We start from the raw sequence: 23,019 nt of genomic DNA, 5'->3' as shown, positions 1-23,019 counted from the left end.
CACAAAAAAAAAGAAACGAAATGTTGGTCAACTTTCAATAACAAAAAGTAAAATACAAATCAGTTGATATTATTATCATTGTTCTCATTATCTTTACAGTACATTGTAAAGTAAAACCTTGCTTTGATTCAGAAAACAGTATACATATATGTATGTATGCATTGAGGATACTGACAAGTTTAACATTAAATTCTATTCATTTCAATTCAATTGAATTTCTTGCAACTTTATTTTTATTGTACAGTTTTAGTCTATAAAATATATATATCTTTTCTTCTTATTATCCCTGTTATTCGAATCTGTATAATTGAATGATAAATAAATATATATACATATAACATACACATCTAGTATTCGTGAATGCACACGGTTATCTATCAGCATTCTTTTGTATAATTCCCCTTTTTCTTTGTTATATTTTTGATCCCCACAATTTATGCTCCTTATAATGTACCCACACACAAAAATATAGCTGTTTAGATAGATATATAGCAGATACAAGAAAACTGATATTATTAAGACTTATTACATTCTTTCATTGTATGAATGTGTGCGTATGTGTGTATTATGGGAAGGATTTAATAACCTGTTTATTGGCAGCTCTATTGAACGTGTACGATAAATATAATCTTTTATATTTTATTCTCACACCTAAAAAAAAAAGTAAGTATTAGTATTGGTATTAGTATTAGCAGTAGCAGCAATAGCAGTAATAATAGCACAAGTTCTTTTTTTTTTGCAGTAATTTTCCCACAGGTCTCACTATAGAGCATAATATTATATAATCATTAATTCATTCATTCATTTACTATGTATATAAAAACATATTGGGTGAGACCTTTAAGAAACACAACGCCATTTGCCCTTGTACTTATTGGTTAGAATTTTTTTTTGTTTTTGTTCCTTCACCCCAATATAAAATACCACACACAGTAATAACCAGTGATTTTTTTTTGAAGTATTTGATCATTCACTCCTTCATATTAATCACAGACAATTATATCATTAAAATCAGACTAGAAATCAGCTGTATGTGTATAAAAGATAAAATAAGGAAAAAAATAAAGGAGGGGGGAGAAGGGAGTAGGAATCAATTGTGTATGTAGATGTACAAGCACAGGTACAAGCATAAGTTATAGGTATAGCTTAGAGATTTGAGATTGAAGTATAAGTTAGCTGGTGACAATCATCTGCTTTTTTCTTTCTTTCTTTCTTTCTTTATATATATATATATGCATATGTGTATGTGTATTCTTGGTGACGTCAATATCTTTTTCTTTTATCTTTTTGGATCAAAAAAAAACCTAAAATAAAATAAAAGAAATAAAGGCACGCGCACAAAAAAGAAAGAGAAGAAAGAAAAGGAAAAGATTTGCAAGTATTACACACATTGTAAATACTACGCACAGCCCCAGATCTTGTTCTGATAATGTACAGAATAAACCTCTTTATTCATTTATTGTTAAAATAATAATAATAATTATAGAATCAATATATACTCATAAGATTGTGCCATTATCAATTACCAATTACCAAGTATAAGCAACCACTTGGCCAATCAAAGGATTGTACGTATCATTATCATTATTATCATTATCACTTTGGTTTTAGTTTACATCATGGACCCTTTTTTGTATTCCAACCAAAAAAAAAAAAAATACGCACACCCTTTAACTTTGTTGCTATGCTATATATTTCCTTGACAACAGTATTACCGTAACCATCACTACGAAACCATCACCATCTTTATCACCAGGCAACACACACACACATTATATATAAATTCAATCAGCAGATTATTAAATAACAATACATTTTTAAAGGCGTGTATAGAATATTCACATTCGTTGTTTTCTTTTTGTATACATCTTTTATATATATAATATATATATATATATCTTTTTTTTTTCTTTTCTTTTTCTTTATAAAAAAAAACAGCATGCACACAAAAGCAAATATCAGTAAAAGTCACATAATAGTTACTACTACTAATAATATGACAATCAAAAAAAACACACACATACACCCAACAAACTAACAAACAAATGAACACCAGCAATTTCCTGCTACAACCAATACTACTACCATTACTACTACTAATTGTTACTAAATCACCTTTACTTCTCCTATTATTTTCTTGTTTTGTTTTTTGTTTTTTGTTTTTAAGCCTTTTTCCCACACAATTATATAAATATAAATGAATATTTATACATATTGTGACAACCAACGGAAACCATCGCCGTAACCTTGTCTCATAACCACAGAGCACATAAACAACTCAATGGGGCGGATATCCTTCAATGGGACCTTACCCTATAATAAAAGAGAGAGAAAAATGTATATAAGTACACAGAAAGAAAAATAAAAAGACAATTCATTTCACATAAAGTCACTACTTGACATTATTTCCTTTCTCTCTCTTTTTTTGTATTGTGTGTATGCTTGGAATTATATTATTCTTTGGTTGTTTACCTTGCCAGTAGTCTGGTACAAACCCAACTCCTGTCTCAAAATTTCATCGCTGACAGCACCAGGGGCATCGATCTTGTTACCGAGGACCAGGAATGGAATTTTTGAAAGCTGTTCAATAGCCAACAGAGCCTATATATATACAGCACATCACAAGAAAGTAAAAAAGCAAAAAAGCAAAAGAAAATACAGAATAGCACGTGAATAACAGAAGCATGTGTTTGCTAGATAGATATACATTCTTATTTTTGTTTGATGTTGTTCTTATATTCTTGTTACCCTATCATTTTATATATATATATAATTTTTTTTTGGTGTGATAAAGAAAAACCACCTTACAATCTACCCCAAAACCCATCACATCACATCACATTCCTTCCAGATTCACCCCCCAATATATCTATCTATATCTATATTTTTGCCTCTTTTTTTTTTCTTCTTATTTCTTTCGACCAAGCAAATAGCTAAATATAAATAGATAAACTATGTATACACATTACATCAAGTTCAGCCTTGGACTCTTGGAATCTAGAGTGGTCAGCAGCATCGACAAGGAAGACGATACCAGACGCGTCGGGGAAGTAATCACGCCACAATCTACGTGCTTGGACGTGGCCTCCGAGATCATGAGTGGTGAACTTTACGTTACCAATAGCGAGTTCCTCAGAAGCTATCATATACATATATTAGATTAAATTTACATTTACATTTAATATTCACATTATTAATTAAAGTTATTCAAGATTATATATGTATGTTGATGAGATGATAGATTGGTAATCTAATTTTTTTTCTTAAAAAAAAAAAAGAAAGAAAAAAGAAGAAGAAGAAGCTTACTAGGATGGAGAGTGGGTTGGAGAGTAGCCAGGCGATCGTTCTTCAACATGTGCAAAAGAGTAGTCTTGCCAGCATTGTCGAGACCCAAGAAAAGAATCTTGGCATTCTTGTTCAAAAGACCTTTTTTTAAAAATATATATATATATATATATAGAAAAAGAAACAAGTAATTGTTAAATTATAATTACTTGATGACATAATCTATTAAATAATGTATATATATATATATAACAACTACACTACACTACACTACACTTATAAAACGCTAGGTTTATGTATGTGCATGTCTGCATGTGTAGATGCGTGTGTATTATTGTTGTTTTTTTTTGTCTCTTTTAATTTACTGTACCAAGAGATGAAAGTACGTCATAAAACCAGTTGATGATGAACATTTAATATATATATATTATATATATTATATATGAAATGTAAAGGATATAAATTCGAACAAGAGAAGAGAGGGAAAAAGACACGCGATCCAAGTAAGAGAGTAGAGCGTATCATTTTAAAACGGCGACGTGTTGTGATGTCACAATCTTGTGTGATTGGACAAACATAAGATGTGCCTGAATCAGCGGTTATTTAAAAAATAATAATGTATGTATATTTAATTATATAAGGAGTAAAAAAAAAGTAATCTAGAAATCATCAAGGTCGATCAAGAGTTGTCTTTTTTTTTATTTTTATTTTTATCTAAAATATATATATATATATATATATATATAGCCAAGATATGTAAGAATATGTAGAGTTGACTTGGCCAATAGATAGTCAAATGATTGTATATTATATGATGAACGAACGAATGAATAAATGGATCATATGAATTATTTAAATAAATAATTATTTTAGATCAAAAATATGTTACTTTAAAGTACACACACGTATATAATTGAAAGAAAAAAAAAGAATTGGTGATACGAATATAGATTTACCATTACATCGTCATTTTGAATTTATTTATATTATATTACAGTATATTAGAGTATAGTATAGGAAATGAAATGAAATGTCTGGATCTTCTTTATTTGTGTAGGATCTAAAGAGGTGAATGAATTGTTTCTATATATAAATATAAAATCATTTTAGAATAAACCTACCCAGAGATGGGATAACTGACGTCAAGCAAATCAAGTCACATCAATAGCTCAAATAATAAAGATGTTTAATAGAGGAAGAAAAGGATCAAGTGAATTGAATAAAGTAAAAGGAACAAAACAAGGTCCTGTGTCAATAATTGTCCGTCTATTGTGTGTGTGTCGATTGAAAGGGTATTGGAATGGTAGTTATTAAAAGAGTATTGTGTGTGAATTTTCTTTTTTTTTTTTTTTTTTTAAAAAAAAAAAGTCTATTTAATCCCCACTAATTTTCTTTACATCTTAAATATTTGTATTCTTTCTTTCTTTCCTTTCCTTTTCTTTTCTCCTTTTATATACTTCTTTATCTTTGAACTTCTTTCTCCCTAAAGATCGACAACACTATTTCTCTTCAATATCCCTCCAGATCTTCTCCTCTTGTGTGTGTGTGTGTGTGTGTGTGCAATTGAATTAAACAATTAAATATCATTTACCTCCCATTCTAGCTGTCATTCTAATCTTAATGTTATATTTTTCTGTTTTGAAGATCTTTCAAATATGCTTATACTCAAGCACAATTCACTCTCTGAACAAGAACTATTGAATATTGAACAGGTAAAAATAATAATATTATTGAATTTTCTCTTTGGTTCTCTCTAGTTCTCTTCATTTCTCTGCCTTTCTTTCCCTTTCTATTTCAATTTCAATTTTCAAGTCTAATTCTATTTTGTCAATTTTTGTACTCACGTCAATCTTATTTATTTATTTATCCTAATCCTATTCTTAATCCTGTTCCTGTCCTCTCTTCTTTTTTCTTTTTCTGCTTTTGGCTTAGGCACTGATTCGATGGTCGGACAATAATGGCCCACGCATCACACCAGAGCTCAATGTGTTAGATCTCAGTCGCACGGACGTCCTGGGCCTGCTGTTGGCTATCTTCCAACGTCTTGGCATACTTGAAACACTTGCTACCTGCCACTCTAGCCTCTTGGACTTCTTTGTAGATGTATACGCAGCCTATGTAGATGCACCATACCACTCCTTCTATCATGCGGCAGATGTCGTGATCATGCTGTACTACCTCTTGACAGATCTCGGCGCGTTAGTACATCTATCCGCTCTCGACACCACGTCTCTCCTTCTTGCAACTCTCTGCCACGATGTTGGTCACGTAAGTTTATACCATATCAAATATATATATATATATTTAATTTTAATTATACAAATATATATATAAATATAGCCAGGATACAATAATACTTACCAGGTCGGCTTCAAGACTGATCTGGCCGCACAGTACAAGAACATTTCAGTTCTCGAATCTTATTCGATAGACATCACTCGTCGTCTACTCACCAAACACGATTTATTAAAACACGTATCGGCTCAGTCTACACCACCCCTATCTCCACCACTATCTCCATCGCCATCGCCCTCCACATCCACATCCACATCCACATCAATATTCCAATCAAAGTCCAAACAGGTTTCGATGGTGGAACGTATCGAGCGACTGATTCTGTCCACCGACATGGTGTACCATGAGCAGCTACAACAGCAGACCTCGTGGCTCAAAAGTGCCATGACCAAAACAAACCAAAACTCAAAGCCAAAGCCAAAGCCAAAGACAATTAATACGAATAGCAATAGCAATAGTCTCGAAATCACAATGATGGACAGGGACGACCGTCAAGGTCTGTGCCGTGTGCTTCTGCATGCTGCAGACATAAGCAATACAGTGCGCCCCTGGCCCATTGCCAAACAATGGTCGGATCTCATTGTCCAGGAATTCTTTCGCCAGGGAGACGCCGAAAGGAGAGCGGGCTTGCCGGTGTCACCTGGGATGGATCGAGACCTGTCCAGCCAGGCCGACATCAGCCTGGGATTTGGTGACTTTGTAGTAAAGCCTTATTTCGAAGCAATTGCTGGTCTATTACCAGCCGCTACTGTACTAGTCGACACCCTTAAATCTAACCGGCGCCAGTGGGACAATCTAAAGATGAAGATAAAGACTACAACCACAACCACTATGACTACCACGGCTACTACGATGGATACAGAGTCATTTGAATCTCTAGAAGAGTGCTTGGTCTGCAATAGTACCTCAATAGATACAGACGAAAAGGTATTACTACCTCCTTCACCATTATCACCAGTATCGACATCGCCATTATCACCGTCACTGTCCCCACAACACCTACCACAATCTCCCCTCTCAAAAAACCTCGTCCTTCCTGTCACACCACCTGATGACCCCACTTTTGCCATGAGAATCGAGACGTGGTGCCATCACAAAACTCAAAAATTACAATTACATCTTCAACAACAAAGACACCAATAATCATCAACACCAAATCCAAACAGTATTTCGTTTCTTTCTCTCTCTCTCTTAACAACTAATTCATTATATAGAATTCACCCATATAGACAAAGATTTAGATAGATAGATAGATAGAAAATAGACAAAGAGAGAGAGAGAGAGAAAAAAAAAGATTCAATGACAGTGACACACACAAACAAACGCACTTTCTCTCACACGTACAAAAAAAAAGTTACAAGAAAGTTGATATTCCTTAGTGGCACCATTCAACATGTCACCAAGTCTAATTATCCTCAATTTTATTTTATTTTATATTTTGTATATTTATTATATTGGTAATCTCTACTGAGAAAACGCATTCTCTTCCTTTACATACTTACTTACATACTTACTTACTTACATACATTCATATACATTATTCCTAAATTTACTTACATTCACAAACCCTTTAGACCTTTACTTTTATTCACAAATTCTGTATTATATTTATTTTATTTTATATTATTATATTATTATATATATATATAAGAAAGACAACCAAAGAATCTTTGTATTTCCCCCCCTGCTCTTAATCTCATTTGGTTTTTTCTATACTATTACCAAAAACATTTAGACTGATAAAAATAATAAGGAATCCTTATAAAAGTGTTCTTTATTTTCTTTATTTAAATAAAAATACAATGCTACAATGTTACAATGCACACAAAAGAACTATCCATATATATATATACATTTAAAGACTAGTGAGTAAATGGACTATCCCAATCATCTCTTTGATAATGTATACACATGCATATATACATAGATGCTTGTTTGTTTGTTTTCTCTTTTTTATTTATTTATTTATTTATTTGATTATCGACAGCAATATGCGCAATAAAATCTAGTGAATACTAAAATGCATTTTGATACAATCAGTTAAATCCAGGTTTGATATAGCCTTTGGTTATAAATCTAAAGTCTGTAGATCTTTTAAAAATATAGAGCGAATAATAAAAATAGACTATTAAAGAAAAAAGAAAGCAAGCTAATAGAATTGGACAACCTCCCCTTGATTTCCAACACTAAACCACCCAAATAATTATCTACAGAACAAAAGAGATATAAAGACCACATAGAGAATAACAACACTTAATGGTAATTTTTTTTTGTCTGTGATAAACCATTTCAACTGGTTTGTCATTGGCCAAATCTTTATTACCGTTTATAAATGCTGTGTATTTTTTTTTTTCTTTTTTAGAACTCTTAATCAATTTACATATACGGTGCGGCTGGTAAATCTAGCACTGGTATTTAATTATAATATCGGCGATTGTACAAAATTAAATAGCGATAGTTAAAGAAAAATGATTGTCCAAAAGCAAAGCAAAAAAAAAAAAGTCAAATTGACGTTACTTGGAGATTGCAGATATGGTTCAGAATTAGTAGTAGACTTCAATTTATAATTTAAATAAATTTCTGACGCATACAATTCTTCATATCATCAAATACCACAACATTGTCATGGAGTGTATCCAGTTGCACTTTTAGTAGTTTTTAAAAAAAAAAATACGAATAGCCAAGAAATACGATAATATTTTATTTAAATAGCGCAATTTGTTTTTAAAACATCGACCACAATTAATTGTTCGCAATGTAGACACAAATAAAAAAAAAAAAAAAAAGGGGGAATAAATTTATTTATTTTGTGTTCGCCATGTGGTTTCTTTTTTGTTATCAGGAGCTTAATTATTTTAGCGATGATTTGCGCCATTAATACAAGGTTTTCTTTTTTTTTTTTCTCTTTTATTTTTAGACTAGCGCATTTTTTCAACTTCTTCCTTTTTTTTTTTCTTGGAAGTTACGAGAAAAATCTCGATCCACAATGCTACGTATCACATATCTATGCCGCACATATATGAGTATCTTCGCAACTTATGCTACATAAAAACACGCATTTTCATTTATCTACGAAAGATGAAAAAGAAACAAACAAAAAAAAAACGCAAAATAATATTTGAATAAATAAATAAAGATCTATTTTTTGTATTCTTATAGCAGTTACTCCCACCACTTTCTTTATAAGATAAAGAATGTAGAATGTAGAGTGTTTTGTTTGAATAGCATGTTAATTCATTAATATATCCTTGGTAATCCCAGAAATGAATTAGATGAAATCAAATCAAAGAAAACAGGGTCTTTCAGCACAACGTGCGATAAACTCGTTTCTAAACACGGAAAACATTTAACCTCTTGCTGTCTTATTTAAACAGATCCTCTCCTCCTCTCTACTACTTCTTTTTTTCTCTTTTGCTTTCCTCCTTTTATATCAATAAATGTACAAAACTATATACATGTGTGCATAAATTTCTCTATCTCTATTATGTAAAAATTATAACTGTTGTTATTCATCTATCAAAACCTTTCATTCTTTCATTTATCTAGCCAATGAGAAGAAGGAGAGGTGGGAGAAAAATAAAATTGATAAAGCCAAACGACTTGGCTATCCAGTTGTAAAAAAAAATACAGGCTATAATTCCTTATATAAATTTCTCTGGTTAAAATGTCTAATGAAAACTGGATTTGAACTTATCGGAAACGTTTCGATAGAATCCTTATGACCTACACACTTCAAAACTAGATTTCCTTTTTTTTTAAAAAAAAAAATTGCGGGCGAGCAAAAGACATAAACCTACGGTTTACCTTATTTCATTTATTCATTCTTCTTCTTCTTCCTTTTCTTGTTTCTTTTTGGTTTTTTTTATCGCCCCTTAATATTATCCATATTTTAATTGGCTACTTTTATACCTATCATTTCCATTGTCAACCAATATATATATATATATATATATATATCCTTGATTATCTATTTGATCAATTTCTTTTATCAAATGTCCATATCTCATCCCACACTCTCTCCTTTACTCACTCTCGAGGCGGTTTTGTGTGACACCAGAGGTGGGGAATTTAGAGCCTTTGCTGCCTACTTGCAGCACACATATTGTCTTGAAAACCTATCGTTTTGGCTCGCTGTCGAGTGCTATACAACCCATGTCTCTCGCTCAAGCATGGAGAAAATTACCACTGCCAGTACCAGTACCAGTACCAGTACCGCTGTTACGGACTCGGATGACGATTCGGTGGCGCAAAATACGGAAAGTTCCCTTGACACCCTTCCGACCTCGCTCACGGGTACATTAATGGAGGCACAGTGCCATGCTATAGTATCCATGTATATCACCTCGGACGCACCACACGAAATAAACATCCCATGTGAGATCCGCCTGAAACTTCTCGACCAACTGGACCAGAACAACTACCATCCTAGCATATTCACGCCTGCTTCCAACTACATCCTAGAGCTCATGCGAACAAATTCCTTTATTCCCTGGCTACTGGAACCAAATTCACCAGACTCACTACAATCAAAATCAAAATCACAATCAAAATCACAATCACAATATTCATATTCATATTCATATTCACATTCAGAAATATCTACCCACACAAAACCTAATTCTCACCCTAATTCTAATTCTAATCCCAAACCTCATCCTCATCAGCTGCAGCAGCAGCACCAGCGATCTCTTTCCTTTCCTATGCTGACCTTAGGTGGCAGAATATCTAGGCTCAAGCCAAATTCCCGTCGAAGTATGTCTCTAATGGATGGCTGTGTTCTTGACCAACCCCTCTTAACTACCCAGCCAAAATCTATGCTCAAACGCATAAAACTCTCTCTCTTTCGAACAGATCTACAGCCCATACTTGACAATCAGGCTTCACGATTGACCGGAGAAGACAACAGCAGGTGGCCATCTTGGAAGAAATTGCAACGTTAATACACACAAGCTTCACTTCTATTTAAACCAAACACCAAAAAAAAATTCTAAAGATGAAGAATAGATTTCTTCTCAATTGTATATACAGATATCTATATCTAAACACCTTCACCCACCCACACACACATATACATATATACCACTTTTCTCAGCGCTCTGTGTATACACTAGCGTACAGAAATATAACCATCAATTCATATATCTTTATACATACAAAAATCATTTTAACCTTGTAAAAAAAAATACCTTGAGATATTTCTAAACAAAATGAAAAGAAACAATGATCAGGATGGAGATCAACTCTTCTTCAATTCTCAAATAACAAATAGTACATGTACAAGTAAAATGCAATAAAATACAGTACAATGGCTGACTGCCGTATTTGTTCTTTTGGTAAATTTTGTTATAGGATAGGTCATTCTTATCTTGCCACGTGGGACGCACATACAAAACAAGGGTTGGATCAAGAACAGGTCAGGCTAAACACAAATGTTTCATCACTGTACTTGACATCGGAGACCTTTATTCCTATAATGCTTCTGATTCTTACGTTTATTGTTCTTTTGCACATGAGTGATTTTTATATATACATAGATACATAGGTACACACGCATTCGTTTTACGCTTAGCTTGTAGATGATATTAGAATAAAGTATCATGAACTCATTGAATATGTTCAAGTATAAAATAGTTGAAAACAAGGAGATTCAATAAAAATCTCTTCATACATACAGGCAACCAGAGAGGAAAGCAAAGTAAAAGAAGCGAAAGGAAATGAAAGGAAACAAACAGAAACAAACAGAAACAAACAGAAACAATATGCGTGGAATACAGGGTTTTGAATATGTGATGACCTGCACCCCTTGTGAGCTTTCTTTTGACACGCCAGAGATATATTTTGTTTGGAGATATTTCAAAGCGAAAGAGAAGGGGGAGTTTTTCTTTTAAGACCAAGGAAACACAACACAGAAAAGCATATTACAGCATAGTACATCAGAATGTAGCACATAATATTTTTAACAATTTCGCGCTTTCTCTCTCTCTCTCTTTGTATGGCCAGAAAAGATTAAGGAATGTTTTGGCTTCCTTTAGTGTGAGGGTTGCCCTGGATTTTCATTACCATTTTACAGATTTAATATGATATATATATTTGGTTTTTCTTAGATTCCCATAGATAATGTGTTTTCTTCTATGGGGTGATATTTAACTGTATTTTGACAAAACATTGGAAGAAATAAAGAAAAATAGAAAAAAGGGAGCCAATTGGAATATATTACTAGCATTCCTTTCAAGCCTTGTAAATGTGCTCTTGTGAGTTTTAAAGAAGATGAAGATAAGGATAAGAGGTAGAACTGGTATTAGTCACTGCACATTTACTTTACCAACCATTTGCTTATTTGCTTCTTTTTTCCTTTTCTATGTTAATTTTTTGTAAGAACTGAATTCTACCATATTAATACGCGTAAATATTGGTCCTTTTAACTTTTACAAAAGGCTTGATGTTTGTGGTTATAAAACAAGAAGCAAGAGATGGTATAAGAATATAAAGCTCTTGCAAACATATATAGGAAAAAGGTTTTACAAGTAGTTGATGGTAAAGAAGCAATATATATATATATATATGCAGATTATTATTTATCAACCTTGATGAAATTGTTTAGATTTCTCTTTTATATTTCATCTCCTCTAACATTGAAGAATTCTGGGGAGGTTTTTGGTTTTTGTTTCTCCTAAAAAAAAAACAGCAAAAAACAGCAAAAATAACAAAGGAAATGGCTTCTCCTTTTTCCTTTGGTTTCTTGGAACAAAGCATGTTCTGGGCCTTGTTATTATAGACCGAAAAGAGGAAGTACGAAAGAAGAACAAAAAGGAAGCCCAAACCAAGCTAAATCATCGGGAATTATTCGATTCAGAAGAAAAATTAATAATATCAACAACGGGTATATGTGTATAAAATAAACTGGGGGCAAGGGTAGGGGGAGAATGGAATGGAAGGAAAGCAAGGCGAAGAAAAGAGGGGGTGAAGTAATTACCTCTTGTTAAACGAATAAATACTTGGTAATGTTGCTATTAGTATTTGGGTACGAGAACTTGTCTATGCATAACTGTCTTTTGGTTTTTGGTTTTGTTTCCTTTATAGACAAGAGCATATTAAATAGACAAACCTATATCTTAAGGTACCAATTGACAAACACACATATCTAGACTAATTTTATTAAAATATATACACAAATGTATATGTATATGTATGTATGAGTGTGTGGATGGATGTCTATATACAATTTTAAGCTTTTGCTAAGTGAAGCTAGATTTCTGAATAAGCGGAAAATACCTATGTTTGAGAATCTGTCCAGAAAGTGTGGCATCAGAAAAGGTCAATAATATTATTCTATTATTTTTAATATATATACATATATATATTATTTAATGTGGAGTATGGCATGAAATTACGACTTTGCCTTCCCGAGAATATTGTTTGCTTTCAGAATGTAATAAGAACATTTTAATAACTTCTTCTTTTACTAATAGTGGTGATTACAACGAGATTATAATATACGCTTTTATGCATTTTCGGTAAAGATTCTTGTAAAGCTACAAATCTATTTTAATTATTATTTTTTACAGTCTGTGTAGCAATAAAGTGCCTCTTTACTTCATAATTGATTATTATCACTGACTGTTTTTTGGGGGAAGTCATTTGTATATATTTGCCAAGCAATTAAAAAAAAAATAAGTAATTTTGTAATATAGATATATAAGACTTATAATCCGATACTGGTTTACAAAGTATGGCACAGTACAGTACAATGCAGTACAATCTAGTAGAAGTAACACTGATTTTAAAATAAATATTCCAAGCAAACAAGAAATAAACATCATGTCATATATACTAGCCAATTTAATATATTGTTCTCTGATTTTATCTTGTACCTGCGCCAAATTTGATCATGTTACAAAGAAACTATATATAAACCTTAATACATCTTCAAACTAATAAATTAATCAAGTAATTAAGTAATCAATCAATGAAGTCAACAATTGGAATTGATGACTCTCTTGTATTGGTTGCTACCAGCAAGTGAATATATAGAGTTGGTTTGATATCAAATTTGAAAGGTATAAAACTCGGTTGGTAGTTGTATTGGTATATTTGGAATTTTGACTAGCTTTTTTAAAACCAAAAAAAAAAACAATACTTATAATGATAATAAGAGAGAATGAAAGAGAAGTTGCTTGCCTTAATGATCGATTATACAGGCTACCTCGTTAAATTATTAGAGATACTTCAATTCAATTCAATTCAATTCAATTAAATTAATCTTGATCCAATTATCATTGAATTGTTTAGAGAGTTGAGCATAATAAGCGAAAGCCCTGTGATGTACTTAGATGGTCGAGTAGTTTACGAGCTTGTTTCTTATTCTCCTTCTTCTTCCTTCATTAAGCTTCTTTGTCTTTATTGTACCTTTTTTAATAGATCTAACTTTTACTTAAAAGGAAGAAATGATCAATTGTTAGTTTTCAAAATTTATTTTATTACATTGTATTAAATATTATGTAGACGATATTAAAAGTAATAATAATAATCTTAATATAATATGCAGTTGTATTAAAATTTCTCAATGTAAACTTTCTTCTTTACTTTATAAAGTCCTTGGAATCTGACTAACTGACTGCCTAGTTGAAAACTTATGTAGATCCAATTTTGTACTGGGTGAATACAATTTAATTCACCACAATTACTTTACTTTTTATTTGAGTTGATATGAACCACATTTTCTTTCTTGCATTTCCTTTCAACTCTATTTGCTATCTTGTTGGACATGTATAGTCAAAAGTCAATTTTTTCTTTGTTCATCATCTAAGAATCTCAGATCATCAAACTCAAGTGGAGGTAGAAACAATAATATGACCAATCAATTGTCTAAAACTAAATTCCGGGTTTTATTGACGGCATCAGATAAACATTTTTTTTTACATAAACACACACAAGTATTCTTTCTTTAATTGATTGGTTGTTAGGGTAGCTGCCAAATTTATAGTAGCTTCTTCTAAATATTCACCTCGTTACTATTAACACTGTTATTACTGCTACCACTACTTCTGATGTTGTATACTAAATATTAATTTTTTAATTGAAAAAAAAAAGCATTTCAAAGTCTGGATTTCTTTAGAGCAAGAAATAGTTCTTGATATAAAATCTCAATAGTTACTATCATATACATCAGGTCGGATGATTATGCGTTGTCTAAATATAATGAGCAGACTGTTTGAGTTAAGAAGCTCGTATATATCTCGAGCATTTTAGCTTTTATTAAATTATATACATATTTTCTGAATTTCAAGAAAAATAAGTAAAATAAATGTTAGATAGTAAGAGGGTCCAGTATACACTTTGTATAAATAGTTTTTGTGATATTATTGCAGTGTTATTTTCTTTGCATTAGTATATCCTTCTTTTAATAGGTACAAACTTTTTCTAAAACTGATGCTGGACCTGGGTAAATCCATGAATTAATATTTACATAAAGAGTATATATCAGGATACCAAAACCCCACACGGCAAGGATAACATCGCCAATCTTCTTTCTGTAGTCATCAGTAACTTTATAGTGAAACATTCCTTTTTTTTTTGAAAAAATATATATATTATATGGTTATTTATTCATTTATTTAAATACATATATATATATATATATATAACACAATTACTATGTTAGTAAATAGCTACCTCCTTTTCCAAAGTATACAAAGCCCCCAAAAAAAAACTTACCAGGAATAATGAAGCACAGGGGCATACAAGCGAGTGAGCCAACAAGAGAAACAAATTTGTTCAACCCTTCAGACCCAACTCCAAAACTGACAGCTGCACAGACAATAGCCACCAGAGATCGAACAAAGTTTTTTTCCCATTTCAATTTCAGGCTTTTGCTTCGACTGTGCCCGTCCCCAAAAACGCAGTATTCGATTATGTTTATGGCAGGGTAGAGCATAAAAGGAGAAGTTAGAACAATGGCACATGCGTAGAGAAACTGGACAGTGATGGAGAGCGGACCGGCCGGTAGATTTGAAGTCACATTTGCTTGAGTGTGCTCTCCATAAGCAACATAGCCAAGTGTTCCAATCAGAACAAATACACAAGTGACAATTGCTATACCGATATTTAAAACCATAGAAAATTTCTTTGGCTCGCGCATGCTTTCAATTATAGGAACCACTAAAAATAAAATAAAATAAAATAAATGAAACAAAGTAAAAACAATTAGTTGTATAACTTATTGAAAGATATAGAAGATGTGTGTGTGTGTGTGTGTGTGTGCAGATACATATACACATTGATATGGTTTATTACCCTGTCTTCTTCTTTCTACTTACTTACCCATTCCAATTCCTTCAAAGGAAAATACAGCAGTACCGATCATAAGCCCAAAATCCTTTGAGTTTATTGTGAGGATATTTGGACCAGAGCCATTGCGGGCGATCTGATCTGCACAAAAGTAAATCACGCAAATCAACCCGAAAAGGATAAAAACGTCGGCAATGATGGCTGCCCACGAGAGACGTTCCATCTTTCGTACCCAAGTGATAGGAACAATAAATGCAATTGCCACCCAGATGTAATACTTGCTGTCAACCGTAGAAGTACAATGCGACAGACTATTGGCCACAAAGCCAAGGTTCTGAGAAATAAATATCAAATACGAGGCAACAAAGCCCATCTGTGACAAACAGAGGAAAAAGAATACAATGTATCGAAGCCATGGACCGTACAGGACTTCTGCTACATCACCGTAAGAGCCTCCGGTCTTTTGCTGTGCAATAATCAATATTTGAAAAGCAACAAGACATATTGCAGCAATAAATATCAATAGAATGATAGAAAACACAAGCCCGCCAGATACGAATCTAAAACAATAAATATAAACACCTGTAGATATATACGTTTTATCTCTCTCTTTTGGATTCTTTTATGTTTATTATAAAAGAATTATATATACACACATAGGTGGATATATGCACTCACGATCCGGGTAAAAAGATTACGCCTGTACCAACAAAGGCTTTCAAAAGCATAAATAATGCTTTTCCAGTTGATGCTGTTCCTGTAGGAACCGAATTTTGTCGTTCTTCGTCTGTAGTTATTGGGTTCGGTGAAATTGGGCTGTCATAAGAATCTTTGTCGTATATTTTTGCGGTAGCTTTGTGTGTGTCTATTGCTGTACTTGTACCGGTTGTTCGATTTGCTTTCAAAATACTAATTTCATCAAGACTAGAGTTGTTAGGCTTGTAGCTTGAATTCATCGTGTATTATTATTTTCTTAAAAGAAAAAAGAAAAAAGGAAACAAAAGATGGGAAAAAAACAGTACAAGACCAGGAAATGTGCGATTGGACTTATATATCGACATATTTTCTTCTTTCTTATTTAATTTTTTGTATATATATTTAATATCAGTGTATGATTAAGGATATACAAAGGAATCTTTAGGGTTTCATGTTTTCCAAGGTGTCAGGTTAAGCTTATTACTGTACGAAGCTGCAGGCACATATTACTCCCTACTTAATTCTAGGAATAGCCCATTACATCACAAAAACTCTATAGTTAAATCAGGTTTTTATGACGATATATGAATAGGCTTAGTACTACCTTTTTCTGGGATGATTCACTCAACAATACGTCTTTATTTCTCAGACTCGAATGAGAAGAATAAAAGAGAGATGATGGAATATAATATAAGCTTATGTATATATATATATATGTATATCCTTGTAGAGATATGGTATATTAAAGGCGAGGTTAGATGTATTTTGTACCCTAAATCAAGGGATCACTGGTCTTGCTTGATTCATAAGTACAAGAATGGAGGCGACACATTTATCGCAGTCATAAATTACATTTTATAGCACATATAAGCAAATTCAGATATGCATGTATTGTATCATAGTAAAAGTCTTTATTATTAGTATTATCTGCTCAGCACGTTATAACTTTTCTGCAATAAAAGATGAAGAAGAAGCAAAAAAAAAGAAGAGCATAAAATTGAGATTTATTCTTTCCAAGTTTTTAGCCCCTTTTACTAATGTACTCGGTTGATTTGTATTTATTATAGCTGTCCCTTAAACCCACAATAATTAGAACAAAAAAACACTGCTTTAAATGGAAGGGTGGGGTCTATTTGATATGATTAAAGGGCAAGAAATAGTCTTAAGAGATTTTTTTAAAAAAAAATTGGCTTATCAATATATGTATATATGTGAATCTTTCTCATTAAAGATACAGTGTGTAGTCTTGCTTAATTATACTTAAATGCTTCAAAAACCAAATTAGTTTGAAAGTCCATAATTAGCTCTTGAATTGTTGTTATTAATATCAGTAAGATTTCTATTGTATTATCGAACCCTTCATAGCTAACTTGGTAGGCTTATACTGATAATACTAATACGGATAAAATGTATAGTATTATTATTGTAGGCTTTTTGTACAACTAAAAAACAAAGACAAAATCTATACTACAGGTGTTGAAAGTGCATTTGCTCATTTATTTTGGATGTACATAGCTATTATATAGGTAGGACCTTTTAAGTTTTTTGGTATAGGTCCCAACTAAAGCCAAACATTGATTTCATTGAGAAAATTTTAGCTTTTTTTTATGTGGTAAAGGTTGTTATAATATATAATATATAATCCTTCCAAAGATTCTTATAGTCATTTGTAACAACCATTCTAAGGGTGTAAGTAGGAATGTTTTGAAAACAATTAACCGATATTCTTGTACGTGATTGCATGAATATACCAGAATATAATACTATCATCAATAGCAGCATCACTAATAATAAAAACTTGACAAACAATAGGCAAACTGGATTTTATTAGCTAGAATGACTATATATATACTTATGTATGTACTCATGTAACTTTTGGTACAACCGAGATAATATTTAATTTGCTTCCAACCAATTATTGTATTGTATTTAGAGTATAATACTTGATTTTCAAAGTTGTACGCGGGCAGTGCGCTGTGGGGTGTAAAATGTATTTACGAGTAAAAGTGTGGCGTAGAATTACAGTCATAAATACAAGGTTGTTTCAATAATTTCGTTTTTAAATATAATATATGTATATATGTGTGTGTGTGTGTGTGTTTTTGCGTAGTCAATTTATAATGATACTATTACCCAATTCACTTTAATGAACCCGTAATTTTCTTCTGAATAAATACAAATCTTATGCGTTCTCCTGTGAGTATACTGTATAAACAGCCTTAAATTTTAACTGCAATTAAAGTAAAACAAGTCTTAAATATTGTCAACTATGTATGTACGTATGTATGTACGTATGTATGTACTTACATATATACACAGTAATGCAGGTGGGTGCATGCTCAAGCAAACAGGTGTGCATAGAAAGATGAGGTAGATTAGTCATAAAGAAATACAAAATCGTATGATTTCAGTACTAGGTACTAATGAAATAAAACAAACCAAGAAACTAAACCAAATAGAATACAACTATTGTCTATTTCTGATGCCACAGTGTCTGGACAAATTATCAAACATGGGCATTTTCTGTTTATCCAGAAATCTATTTCTCTTAACAAAAGCTTAAAATTGTATACATACACATACACATATATAGGTATACTTGGCTCAAAGAAGTCTAGACAGGTGTTTCTTGGCAGTTGTTACTTTGAAATATACCTTTATGTATTTACTAAGCTTTTGTATAAAAAGAAATGAAATGAAGATCCCAAAAGACTGTACTAAATATACAAGCTCTAGTAACTAAATATAAAGAGCGTTCTTACCAAGTGCATGCCCTCTTTAACATAAAGTTAATTACCCTCCCCCTCGGTTTATTTTATATATATATGTACCCGTTGTTGATATTATTAATTTTTCTTCTTAATCGGATAATGCCTGGTGATTTAGTTTAGGTTGGATTTCTTTTTTGTTCTTCTTTCGTACTTCCTCTTTTCGGTCTATAATAACAAGGCCCAGAACATGCTTTGTTCCAAGAAACCAAAGGAAAAAGGAGAAGCCATTTCCTTTGTTATTTTTGCTGTTTTTTGCTGTTTTTTTTTTAGGAGAAACAAAAACCAAAAACCTCCCCAGAATTCTTCAATGTTAGAGGAGATGAAATATAAAAGAGAAATCTAAACAATTTCATCAAGGTTGATAAATAATAATCTGCCTATATATATATATATATATATATATTGCTTCTTTACCATCAACTACTTGTAAAACCTTTTTCCTATATATGTTTGCAAGAGCTTTATATTCTTATACTATCTCTTGCTTCTTGTTTTATAACCACAAACATCAAGCCTTTTGTAAAAGTTAAAAGGACCAATATTTACGCGTATTAATATGGTAGAATTCAGTTCTTACAAAAAATTAACATAGAAAAGGAAAAAAGAAGCAAATAAGCAAATGGTTGGTAAAGTAAATGTGCAGTGACTAATACCAGTTCTACCTCTTATCCTTATCTTCATCTTCTTTAAAACTCACAAGAGCACATTTACAAGGCTTGAAAGGAATGCTAGTAATATATTCCAATTGGCTCCCTTTTTTCTATTTTTCTTTATTTCTTCCAATGTTTTGTCAAAATACAGTTAAATATCACCCCATAGAAGAAAACACATTATCTATGGGAATCTAAGAAAAACCAAATATATATATCATATTAAATCTGTAAAATGGTAATGAAAATCCAGGGAAACCCTCACACTAAAGGAAGCCAAAACATTCCTTAATCTTTTCTGGCCACACAAAAAGAGTGAAAAAGGTGTAGAAAGATAGAGATAAATAGCCCAAGCATATTATGTGATATTTTATTGTATTGTGCTATACTATGCTATGCTATGCTGTACCGTACCGTGCCGTGCTGTGCTGTGCTGTGGTGTGGTGTGTTGTGTTGTGTTGTGTTGTGCTGCTCTGTGCTGCAGTATGGTATTCCACGGTGTTGTGCTTCCTTGATCTTAAAAACCCTCCCTTTTTCGTCCCCTTTGAAATACCTCAAAATAATAGATATAGAAAAACAAAATAATTTTGGCTTGTCAAATAAAAATTCAAAGGGGTGAAGATCATCTACTTATTCAAAACCCTGTACTCCATGAACTTTCTTTTTCTTTTGTTTTTCTTTATTTTTTAAAACAATTTCTTCTTGTCTACTTATCTCGGATAATTATTTATCTACTTTGGTTAATGCTGAAAGATGATTTAATATAGAAAATAAGACGAATAAGGATTGAGGAGCCCTATATGTATATGCATATATGAAGAAAGAAATATAAGAGATTGTGTTGAATATATCCGATGTTTTTTTTTCTTGATCTTTATTATTTATTTTTCTACAAGGTAAGAGTACAAGAGTACATACATGTACATGTATAAAGGCACGCCTGTGTAAAAATAACAGGAAATACGAGGATCGGAAGAATTATAGAAATAAAGTAGCCCGATGTCAAGTACAATGATGAAACATTAGTGTTCAGCCTGATCTGTTTCTGACCCAACCCTTGTTTTGTACGTGCGTCCCACGTGGCAGGATGAGAATGTCCTATCCTACAGCCAAATTACCAAAAAGACAACTACAGTAGCCAGCCATTATATTGTATTGCATTTTATTACATTATATGTTTTTTGTACATGTACTCTTTATTGTATGGAATCTAAAGAAGAGTTGATCTGCGCCCTGATCATTGTTCCTTTTGATTTTGTTTAGAAATATTTCATGATACTTTTTTTACAGGGTTAAAAAGATTTGTATATATACGTGGATGTGTTTCTGTACGCTTGTGTGTACACAAAGCGTTGAGGAAAACTGTATATATATGTAGGTCTTTAGATAAATAAATATATACACAATTGAAAAGGAATCTATTTTTTTTATCTTTCAATCTTTCTTTTGAATAGTTTCATGATTTCTTTTCTTTTTTTTTGTCTGATTTAAACAGAGTGAATTTGCGTGTCAGCGTTGTAATTTCTTCCAAGATGGCCACCTGCTATTTTCTTCTTCGGCTGATAGGGAAGACTGGTTATCAAGTATGGGCTGTAGATCTGTTCGAAAGAGAGAGAGTTTTATGCGTTTGAGCATAGATTTTGGCTGGGTAGTTAAGAGGGGTTGGTCAAGAACACAGTCATCTATTAGAGACATACTTCGACGGGAATTTGGCTTGAGCCTAGATATTCTGCCACCCAAGGTCAATATAGGAAAGGAAAGGGATCGCTGGTGCTGCTGCTGCAGCTGGTGAGGATGAGGATGAGGATTATGTTTTGTGTGGGTAAATATTTGGGCCTTTGATTTTGATTTCGAGTATAGTGAGTCTGGTAAATGTGGTTCCAGTAGCCAGGGAATAAAGGAATTTGTTCGCATGAGCTCTAGGATGTAGTTGGAAGCAGGTGTGAATATGCTAGGATGGTAGTTGTTCTGTTTCAGTTGGTCGAGAAGTTTTAGGCGGATCTCACATGGGATGTTTATTTCGTGTGGTGCGTCCGAGGTGATATACATGGATACTATAGCGTGACACTCTGCCTCCATTAACGTACCCGTGAGTGAGGTCGGAAGGGTGTCAAATGCACTTTCCGTATTTTCCGCCACCGAATCGTCATTCGAGACAGTAGCAGTGGTAGCAGTGGTGGTAGCGGCTGTAGGAATTTTCTCCATGCTTGAGCGAGAGACATGGGTTGTATAGCACTCGACAGCGAGCCAAAACGATAAGTTTTCAAGACAATATGTGTGCTGCAAGTATGCTGCAAAGGCTCTAAAGTCCCCACCTCTGGTGTCACACAAAACCGCCTCGAGAGTGAGTAAAGGAGAGAGTGTGGGATGAGATATGGACATTTGATAAAAGAAATTGATCAAATAGATAATCAAGGATATATATATATATATTGGTTGACAATGGAAATGATAGGTATAAAAGTAGCCAATTAAAATATGGATAATATTAAGGGGCGATAAAAAAAACCAAAAAGAAACAAGAAAAGGAAGAAGAAGAAGAGTAGGAGGAAGAAGAGGAACGAACAAATGAAATATGGCGAGGCGTAGGTTTATGTCTTTTGCTCACCTGCAAAAAATAAATAAAAACATATATTTATATGTATATAAAAAAAGAAAAAAATCTAGTTTTGAAGTGTGTAGCTCATAAGGGCTCTATTGAAACGTTCCCCATATGTTCAGACAGTTTTCATTAGACATTTTAACTAATTATATATATATATTTATATAAAATTACAGCCTGTGCTTTCTACAACTGGATAATCAAGTCGTTTGACTTGATCAATTTTCCTCCCCTTTCTTTCTCCTCCTTCTCCTCATTAGTTAGATAAATGAAAGAATGAGAGGGCATAATAAATCGATAAATAAATAGCAACATAACAACAATAATCATCTCACATTATATAGGTTAAAAAAAACCGCATGGACACACGCACACATACTCTTTGTACATTTAATGATAGAAAGGGAGGGAAGAAGAGGAAGAAGAAGAGGAG

General features: G+C 32.5%; 5 protein-coding genes across 5 annotated transcripts; 2 read left to right on the top strand and 3 right to left on the bottom strand.

Moving 5' to 3' along the window:
- Positions 1 to 1,798: 1,798 nt before the first annotated feature.
- On the bottom strand, positions 1,799 to 3,749 carry PHYBLDRAFT_128589 (hypothetical protein). The gene is made up of 5 exons (XM_018429226.1): positions 3,656 to 3,749; positions 3,307 to 3,426; positions 2,970 to 3,139; positions 2,473 to 2,601; positions 1,799 to 2,313 (listed from the first exon to the last, which is right to left on the bottom strand). The coding sequence occupies exons 1-5, from the start codon at positions 3,696 to 3,698 to the stop codon at positions 2,206 to 2,208; spliced, it is 570 nt and encodes a 189-aa protein (XP_018284310.1). The 5' UTR covers positions 3,699 to 3,749; the 3' UTR covers positions 1,799 to 2,205.
- Positions 3,750 to 5,262: 1,513 nt separating this feature from the next.
- On the top strand, positions 5,263 to 6,378 carry PHYBLDRAFT_90638 (hypothetical protein; the record flags this gene model as incomplete). The annotated part of the gene is made up of 4 exons (XM_018443759.1): positions 5,263 to 5,553; positions 5,626 to 5,760; positions 5,860 to 5,948; positions 6,027 to 6,378. Coding segments are annotated over 4 exons (867 nt in total), but the record flags the coding sequence as incomplete, so codon positions are not given.
- Positions 6,379 to 9,572: 3,194 nt separating this feature from the next.
- On the top strand, positions 9,573 to 11,097 carry PHYBLDRAFT_71148 (hypothetical protein; the record flags this gene model as incomplete). The annotated part of the gene is made up of 3 exons (XM_018442414.1): positions 9,573 to 10,515; positions 10,850 to 10,860; positions 10,930 to 11,097. 3 exons carry the CDS (start codon positions 9,573 to 9,575, stop codon positions 11,095 to 11,097), a joined length of 1,122 nt encoding a protein of 373 aa, XP_018284308.1.
- A 3,928-nt stretch (positions 11,098 to 15,025) lies between these two features.
- PHYBLDRAFT_11269 (hypothetical protein) lies at positions 15,026 to 16,628 on the bottom strand (the record flags this gene model as incomplete). The annotated part of the gene is made up of 4 exons (XM_018428304.1): positions 15,026 to 15,144; positions 15,295 to 15,738; positions 15,901 to 16,427; positions 16,546 to 16,628. Coding segments are annotated over 4 exons (1,173 nt in total), but the record flags the coding sequence as incomplete, so codon positions are not given.
- Positions 16,629 to 21,493: 4,865 nt separating this feature from the next.
- Positions 21,494 to 22,366, bottom strand: PHYBLDRAFT_71150 (hypothetical protein; the record flags this gene model as incomplete). Its single annotated transcript, XM_018442415.1, has 1 exon — positions 21,494 to 22,366. The coding sequence occupies one exon, from the start codon at positions 22,364 to 22,366 to the stop codon at positions 21,494 to 21,496; it is 873 nt and encodes a 290-aa protein (XP_018284306.1).
- Positions 22,367 to 23,019: the final 653 nt, after the last annotated feature.

Source organism: Phycomyces blakesleeanus (assembly GCF_001638985.1).
Source record: "Phycomyces blakesleeanus NRRL 1555(-) unplaced genomic scaffold PHYBLscaffold_37, whole genome shotgun sequence".
In the NCBI taxonomy this organism is placed as follows: Eukaryota; Fungi; Mucoromycota; class Mucoromycetes; order Mucorales; family Phycomycetaceae; genus Phycomyces; species Phycomyces blakesleeanus.
This window is presented reverse-complemented; position numbering and strand designations above follow the sequence as displayed.